This window comes from Diaphorina citri, unplaced genomic scaffold (genome assembly GCF_000475195.1).
Source record: "Diaphorina citri unplaced genomic scaffold, Diaci psyllid genome assembly version 1.1 scaffold2700, whole genome shotgun sequence".
Lineage (NCBI taxonomy): Eukaryota > Metazoa > Arthropoda > Insecta > Hemiptera > Psyllidae > Diaphorina > Diaphorina citri.
The window spans coordinates 1,818-10,843 of NW_007380117.1; the positions used below are offsets into that span (position 1 = coordinate 1,818).

General features: G+C 38.8%; 1 protein-coding gene across 2 annotated transcripts; it reads right to left on the reverse strand.

Annotated features, from left to right (window-relative positions):
• Nucleotides 1-573: 573 nt before the first annotated feature.
• On the reverse strand, nt 574-1,616 carry LOC103519390. Of its 2 annotated transcripts, XM_008484476.3 has the most exons (3): nt 1,338-1,616; nt 1,213-1,254; nt 574-1,129 (listed from the first exon to the last, which is right to left on the reverse strand). In XM_008484476.3, the coding sequence occupies exons 2-3, from the start codon at nt 1,233-1,235 to the stop codon at nt 796-798; spliced, it is 357 nt and encodes a 118-aa protein (XP_008482698.1). In that variant the 5' UTR covers nt 1,236-1,254; nt 1,338-1,616; the 3' UTR covers nt 574-795. The 2 variants fall into 2 exon arrangements, with proteins under 2 accessions (XP_008482698.1, XP_017303668.1); XM_017448179.2 differs by lacking the exon at nt 1,338-1,616 and having other exon boundaries at nt 1,213-1,287.
• Nucleotides 1,617-9,026: the final 7,410 nt, after the last annotated feature.

Sequence of the window (9,026 nt, forward strand, 5' to 3'; positions counted from 1 at the left end):
GCTAATTACCCAATGTTTTAGTCAATCGTACATGTGAGACTTTAAATCAGTTATCAGTTGTATGAAATCATTAAGTTGATAACAAAATATTGACGGAAACGGGATAAATTATCGAAACAAAAGGCACATTGTTTCAAATCTTTCTCTTGAGGTTAAGTTACGAGGACAAAGCCGGGTTAACACGTACGTCAGAAACAAAAGGCACATTGTTTCAAATCTTTCTCTTGAGGTTAAGTTACGAGGACACAGCCGGGTTAACACGTACATACGTAAAGGTATTTTATTAGAAATTAATAACTGATTGTTCTGCCAAACTTTGGTGAAAGTTTTCCCTGTGACCTGCAGGAGGTATGCATTGTTTCAAATCTTTCTCTTGAGGTTAAGTTACGAGGACAAAGCCGGGTTAACACGTACGTAAAGGTATTTTATTAGAAATTAATAACTGATTGTTCTGCCAAACTTTGGTGAAAGTTTTCCCTGTGACCTGCAGGAGGTATGCGAAATGGAAATGAAACTTCCCGCTAAACTTTGACAGAACGGGAGCTAATTGAAAGCGATTTGAAATTTATTAAATTTTGGCGAGGGGAAGATACTCGGTTGGAAAGTTTTAAGGAGTTTTCGAGTGCTTTATTTGATTCCCACGATAACATTGCTGGAATTATCAAGCCCTGGAAACGTCTGACTATGTCACTATTTTCTGGCGTCATGCAAGAAACTTATACTCCTCACAAACTTCTGGAACTGTATAGGTAGTGTAGGTACTTCTGGATTTTCTGGAGAAGGCATTCAAAATCTCTAAAACAGACTCTCCCACTCATCCCTTGCTTCATCAATCTCCAAAACTTTGACTGGCAAAGGGAACGTGTACCGGTTAACAGCACTGACCCCATGGTACTGACCGATCAGGTAGGCGAACCAAATGAGGGCCCCTTGCACCAGGAGGAACCCATAGAGGAGGATGTAGTATTGGGAGTTAGATCGCTTCACGTTCTCTCCGGCGGCGCCTAGGAGGGAGAAGATTTGACTAAAGTTGGATAGTCGGATCCCGAGGTTGGAGAGTATGTCTCGACTGTCGTTCGTGAGAGCGAAGACACATCGGTTGGCGATGTCCCTGCAGCTCATGGTGTACATTCTGAACGCAGACATTATGCACCAGGACTTGTACCAATATTGACACTAATTTATTGCGAACTCCGATCTTCACGTTGCATTCTGTACATTCTGAACGCAGACATTATGCACCAGGACTTGTACCAATATTGACACTAATTTATTGCGAACTCCGATCTTCACGTTGCATTATTCTGGACGCAGACATTATGCACCAGGACTTGTACCAATATTGACACTAATTTATTGCGAACTCCGATCTTCACGTTGCATTGTGTTCCCAAGAACTTTTTTGAATACCGGGAACCTGGGTAAAATCCTAGTTGCTGTGGACTTCAGGAAATCATTTACTACCGTCAAATTTTGTGTGTTTGAGGACGTTGAGATTAGGGTTAAATTTTGAGCTATTCGACGCAAATATTCTACTGTCTCTTTCATTGATTTTATTTGTAGTGGCTCCTCTGCATGCTTCAAATTTTATGCTTACATTACTATCAATCTTCCGCCTTCTAAACCGAACAGGTAGGGACTACATGCTTTTCATGCCAAGTTCCTCCGAAATACATGAAATTGACGTCGAACATATAATAATTCAAGAGAGACCCTCGACCCACCTGCGGGTGCGGTGATACCCTAACCGTGGACCACATTTTCAATTGCCCCACTCACCTCCAATCACGCTCCTCCCTGTATGGCATACCATACGAGATAAACATGTTTACTACGCTATGACTACGGAAAAACAAAGGGTTAGGCCGAACTAGGCCTTCAGGTTTCAACCTCGCCCTTTGCGTTCGTACGACACCTGTTGTTAACGCCTACATTGTTTATGTTTTCTAATCACAAATTAAAGTTTGTTCTGGTTTTCAAGTAGGTAATAGGTACATTTAACTTAATCAAGTATATGGCATACGAGATAAACATGTTTACTACGCTATGACTACGGAAAAACAAAGGGTTAGGCCGAACTAGAATATATAAGGCCTTCAGGTTTCAACCTCGCCCTTTGCGTTCGTACGACACCTGTTGTTAACGCCTATATTGTTTATGTTTTCTAATAACAAATTAAAGTTTGTTCTGGTTTTCAAGTAGGTAACAGGTACATGTAAATTAATCAAGTTAAGATCGAGCGTTGTTTTATTATTATTGTTGATATTGACATTGAAAGTCCAGAACGATTCAAGGATTCTAGAAACTTTGATATTGACGTACTTCTGAATGATCGAGAAGGTACCTCCTACAAACCTAGAATTTGGCCAAGTTGCCTAGGCATTAGGCAGCTAGGCTTTACCTCAGTAGGCGTACACAACTCCACAACGGAGAGCCGACCATCAACCCTCGCCTAGTCCCGACCCTCGTAGAACCATAAAAAATGAAAACAGTAGAACCATAAAAAATGAAAACAGTATGAGATATTTGGGTATTCAATTTAATAAAAATATGAAATGGAATAATCAAACAATATATATTATACACTATAGTACGCGATATTATGTACTAATGAAAGATTAGTGCGACTTTGATAAGATTTGATAAAATTTAATGCATAACAAGAAAAATTCATTGATTTAATTGCCACCCTCTAATTTCAATTGATTCTTTGAGGTCTACCTGTTTCTCTGTATGTAATATGAGGTCTACAGTAACAATTCACTGACCTTATCAGTTTGGCTCTAGCAGAGATGATGTCTAACTACCACTATATTTCTTAGCTTTTTGAAGAAACTGCGTATCAATACTAACAAAGATATTCTTGATCTTGCGGTTTTGAATTTTGAAAGCATTGGCAGTTGGCAGTGTTTGAAACTGCTTGGGCGCTCAGAAACATTATCTGGGCTTCTTTCATTTCCAAGGTTTTCACTATTGAGAATTATTTTGAACATATTGTGTCTGAATCACCCAGTTCACCAACTCCCGTAAACATACTTCCAATACATCAAACCCACACAGGTACCCGCGGGCACACTTCGTATTTACATAAGATACAATAATACCAGCTAGCAATCTATGTAGGTACCTAATGCTAAGCTGCACAATATGTTCATGGTTGCCGTTCAATAGGAAAACTACTGAACAGCTGAACACGTCTGACAAATCACCCATCGAAAATTGGTAATCTTGTAGCGGATATGTGTTGTAGTCTACAGGTGTGTTCACATATAGTCAACCAGGCGTCGATCGATTTCGATCCACATCGATGGACGGCTGTCGACTTGGACACAGGACACACCTTTAAAAATTTTGTTAGAATGCTAAATAGAATCGTGATTTCACCATGATCTCCTCAACTTCTTATAATGATGTTGTACCTAAGAATTGATTTATTGGATCAAATGAATTTGAAGTTTTTACAAATAACCTCTTCGAAAAGACGATAGTAAATTTTTATGTCGCTAGGGGGACTCCGAACCTCCAATCCCTTGAATACGGCTCCATGGTTCTACCTTTACTGGGGCTGTTATTAGATCGGACAACTTTGTTTCGCTAAACCCCAGGTCTAAAGTCTCCAAGCCTGTTGAGAACTCTTATCATATTGTCAATATTGAGGCTCATTTCTAAAAGGGACGATGGCATACATCGTTTAGTGCCGCGTTTGTGACTCAATCTCTCAAGAATTTAATACAATACATATTTACTCTTAATTACATAATCCGTTCCATAGTAGCCTGGAAGTAGGACATTATAGCCCAGTACCCGCATGGAACATTCAAAAACGTTGATTCTCCATTAGCCAAAAATGTTCCAGCAACAATTCAGCTGACTTCTGAACCATTTTTCTTGGGTTTTAGTATGTATAAAAACTTGGGAAAAGTCCAAATCTGAGGTCAAAACTCCGATAAAAGAAATGTAAAAGGTCTAAAATCCAATTTTTATTTTCCGTTCTAATAAAAGAGTTCAAAGATGTTTGACGTCAGACTTTACACAGTTGTTGTTTTTTTTTTTTTTTTTTTGGTCCGTTTTCGAAACAAATAATTTCAGTGTGTAATTTATGTGAAAAACTATCCCTTGCAGGAATCCCTTGCAGGCACTGGAGCCACACATTATCCGCATTGAATAAAGTTCACTTGGAAATTAATTAGTCAAATTTATGAGCATGACTATTTATGACTATCACTATTAGCTTTTGTGCCGAGTCCCACGTATGCTTAAGACAGGCAAGCCAAAGTTTGAACTAATTTCCGGTGGCAATATACTCGGGACATTTGATGTGACGTCATTGCCTACGGGAGCGTATGCCGTGACGTCAAAGTTCACGATTTACCGGTATTTTTTAATCGATTTATCTCGGGATCCAGAAGTCGTAGGAGAAAAAGAAAAAGAAAAAAAAACTGATCTATTAAACAATTTTGCTAGTACTCAATACTTATGTACCAAGACGTTTTATCAGAGTACACCTTCGGTTAATTTGACTTTTTATCTTTCTACAATTACTCGTAAAAACTACTCGCTCGTAAAAACTACACACCTAGTTATTGCTGAGTTTGATTATCGATTCAGTTCGATTAATTGCTCCAATGAGTGGCAACACGCTTGCTTGCCATACAGCCGTACCTACAGGTTTTCAAATGCCTACAGAGATGACGAAAAAGTTGAACCTTTGGTGTTCTCATGTTGACCAGTACCTGGGAAGTAGGTATTGTATCTCTTCTCATCCATCTGTTCAGTAATAAATAGAATGAGTATCCCCAAAAAGATTCAATAAAACTGGTCGTAGCTTTTAGCATATTTACTTTCCATGTCCGTATTGGCGACAACTCACGTTTCGACTGTCTGATAGACCCGCTGTCTGTCAGACGGTCTGAGTGTGGGTGCCCGTCGCGGCGCGGCGTCAGACAAGGATGATTTCACGGCGGAAAATTTGAAAAGAGTAGGTATCTGTTTTGATCAGCTTAAATTCATACGCAAAAAGACCACTCAGCAGAGACTTAAGTGTACAGGCAAAGAGCCCAGAAGGAACGGTTAAGCTTTTACGATCTGCGGAATATGTATGTTTCACTGGTGCCCGTCGCGGCGCGGCGTCAGACAAGGATGATTTCACGGTGGAAAATTTGACAAGAGTAGGTATCTGTTTTGATCAGCTTAAATTCATACGCAAAAAGACCACTCAGACACTTAAGTGTACAGGCAAAGAGCCCAGAAGGAACGGTTAAGCTTTTACGATCTGCGGAATATGTATGTTTCACTGTTACATAATAAAACAGGCAGTGAAAGACCCATCTTTTTCATCAGTGGGTATTCTATCCATCAAAAATGTAGATAAAACAGGCAGTGAAAGACCCATCTTTTTCATCAGTGGGTATTCTATCCATCAAAAATGTAGCCGACTTGAATAGCTTACTTGTGCAGTGAGCTTGAAACATCCTCGTCTCAACTCCAACGACCAACTCCCTGAACTTCAACATTAAATGGAATGCCTTTGACTTTGAGCTCTTTTTCTATTGAACTTTTTTTTTCTAGAAAACTACATTATGGAAAACTTTACATAATAGCGAAGAGCAAAAGTATACATCTGTCTCGCTGCACACATATGGTACTAGAAAACTACATTATGGAAAACTTTACATAATAGCGAAGAGCAAAAGTATACATCTGTCTCGCTGCACACATATGGTATTTTAATATTCATATACAGGGTGTATAGAGAAAGTTGTAACTCGACCATTTTGGATGAAAAATAATAAAATAATTTGCCGGACTTGAAATTGCGGGAAATTTTCAAAAAATATGGGCCTAATGTGGAGAGTGTTGCCGGTTGAACACATAAACATATCAGTAAGAACATCATAAAAGTGTCCCAATGGCAACGTCATATTCCAAGAAGTCTCCACATACAGGGTGTATAGAGAAAGTTGTAACTCGACCATTTTGGATGAAAAATAATAAAATAATTTGCCCGACTTGAAATGGAGAGTGTTGCCGGTTGAACACATAAACATATCAGTAAGAACATCATAAAAGTGTCCCAATGGCAACGTCATATTCCAAGAAGTCTGTAACTTTAAGTTACAGACTACACCTATAGTACACTTTACACCCATGTACCTACATTTCATACAAAATGTAGTAAATGTAAATGCAGTTTCTTTGTGTTATTATATCACAACTTTGGTGCTCACTGCAGCATTGTAGGATTTTTCCCAATATCTCAATAATCCTAACATCCAATTTTTACCTACCGTGCTGGCACCGGTCGCTATGCGCATTTATATGTCATAGCTACTCATTTTCCTCACGAGGCTGAGTGAGCCCCGCAACATCCAGTCACGGAGTCAATCATTTGCTTGATACAAATTTCTTGACCCCGCCGGGAATCGAAGGCGAGTGCAGTGACCACTACGCCATGGGAGCTGACTACATATCATACTATACACTATAGTACGCGATATTATGTACTAATGAAAGATTAGTGCGACTTTGATAAGATTTGATAAAATTTAATGCATAACAAGAAAAATTCATTGATTTAATTGCCACCCTCTAATTTCAATTGATTCTTTGAGGTCTACCTGTTTCTCTGTATGTAATATGAGGTCTACAGTAACAATTCACTGACCTTATCAGTTTGGCTCTAGCAGAGATGATGTCTAACTACCACTATATTTCTTAGCTTTTTGAAGAAACTGCGTATCAATACTAACAAAGATATTCTTGATCTTGCGGTTTTGAATTTTGAAAGCATTGGCAGTTGGCAGTGTTTGAAACTGCTTGGGCGCTCAGAAACATTATCTGGGCTTCTTTCATTTCCAAGGTTTTCACTATTGAGAATTATTTTGAACATATTGTGTCTGAATCACCCAGTTCACCAACTCCCGTAAACATACTTCCAATACATCAAACCCACACAGGTACCCGGGCACACTTCGTATTTACATAAGATACAATAATACCAGCTAGCAATCTATGTAGGTACCTAATGCTAAGCTGCACAATATGTTCATGGTTGCCGTTCAATAGGAAAACTACTGAACAGCTGAACACGTCTGACAAATCACCCATCGAAAATTGGTAATCTTGTAGCGGATATGTGTTGTAGTCTACAGGTGTGTTCACATATAGTCAACCAGGCGTCGATCGATTTCGGTCCACATCGATGGACGGCTGTCGACTTGGACACACCTTTAAAATTTTTGTTAGAATGCTAAATAGAATCGTGATTTCACCATGATTTCCTCAACTTCTTATAATGATGTTGTACCTAAGAATTGATTTATTGGATCAAATGAATTTGAAGTTTTTACAAATAACCTCTTCGAAAAGACGATAGTAAATTTTTATGTCGCTAGGGGGACTCCGAACCTCCAATCCCTTGAATACGGCTCCATGGTTCTACCTTTACTGGGGCTGTTATTAGATCGGACAACTTTGTTTCGCTAAACCCCAGGTCTAAAGTCTCCAAGCCTGTTGAGAACTCTGCAATAATTCCAACGTAATCCTGTAGAAACGAGGGTTTTGTCCAAGAAGAAAAGTGCATTTCAATAGCATCATATCTGCAGTCTTTTACGGCAGACTTGCTATTGAAAACTCAAGGAACCTGATACTCCCATTCAGAAATTCAAGGTCAATTTTTCAAACCTTTTGTTTGGCCATACCTTGGAAATTGTAATAAATGATCTCGAAGACAATTCATGCTTTATTAGTCTGGTCATTTGTTGAGTCTGCGCAGACTGACAGGTTGACAGGACTTGATCATTTAGAATCATTGGTGTTTTGCGAATTTCTATTGCGTTATCAGCAAAATCATGATGAGCGAAATATTTGTTCACTGTGATTGGCGAAAATTAATGATTTGCAAATGATCATCATTAGGGGCACCGTTAAGTATTTGATAATTAAAAGTGATTAATGAATAAATCTTAGGCCCTCCCTACACTTTCCTAAAATCTCTGACGTCCGTACCGTCTGTGGCGGGCCTGAGACTTTCTGATTGATGTTGCTGAAATGCTATTCGGTACTTTTAAATCATGTACATCAACCTTGCTTTCTATCATCAGAGAACACGGTGAAAAAGCTCTTTCCTTTCATCTACATTTTATTTTCCATTTTGTAGTTACTTGGAAGTTGTAGGAGCATTCCATTTGGATGGTTAATGCATTTGGCACTCCATTCAAAGGTGTGTCCACAGATAGCCGACGGGCGTCGATTCACATCGATCGACGGGCGTCGACTGTGTGTGGACCCTCCTTGAAAGTCAGGGGCGGGGCTGAAATTGAGGTCAAATATTGTCTTTTCGGGAGCACTTTTGGAAGAAAAAATCCCTTGATGGCCAAACAGTATAAGAAAGAATCCAGACGAATACACAGAATTCTATAGAACCTGATACGGTAAACACAAAATGTTTGCAATGAGATGGGACAATGTACGACTGTAATACACTATAGTACGCGATATTATGTATTAATGAAAGGTTAGTTCGACTTTGATGAGATTTGATAAAATTCAATGCATAACAAGAAAAAATCATTGATTTAATTGCCACCCTCTAATTCTAATTGATTCTTTGAGGTCTACCTGTTTCTCTGTATGTAATATGAGGTCTACAGTAACAGTTCACTGACCTTATCAGTTGTTTGGCTCTACCAGAGATGATGTCTAACTACCACTATATTTCTTAGCTTTTTGAAGAAACTGCGTATCATCAATACTAACAAAGATATTCTTGATCTTGCGGTTTTGAATTTCGAAAGCATTGGCAGTGTTTAAAACTGCTTGGGCGCTCAGAAACATTATCTGGGCTTCTTTCATTTCCAAGATTTTCACTAGGTATTGAGAATTATTTTGAAAATATTGTGTCTGAATCACCCAGTTCAATAACTCCCGTAAACATACTTCCAATACATCAAACCCACACAGGTACCCGGGCACACTCCGTATTTACATAGGATATAATAATACCAGCTAGCAATCTATGTAGGTAC

What these genes read in the sequence shown, in the direction of transcription:
- LOC103519390 (XM_008484476.3), bottom strand. Translation starts at nt 1,235, where the DNA reads ATGTCTGCGTTCAGAATGTACAG. An exon ending in TCTGCGTTCAGAATGTACAG is followed by an intron (nt 1,130 to 1,212) that starts AATGCAACGTGA and finishes TGCGTTCAGAAT; the next exon opens with GTACACCATGAGCTGCAGGG.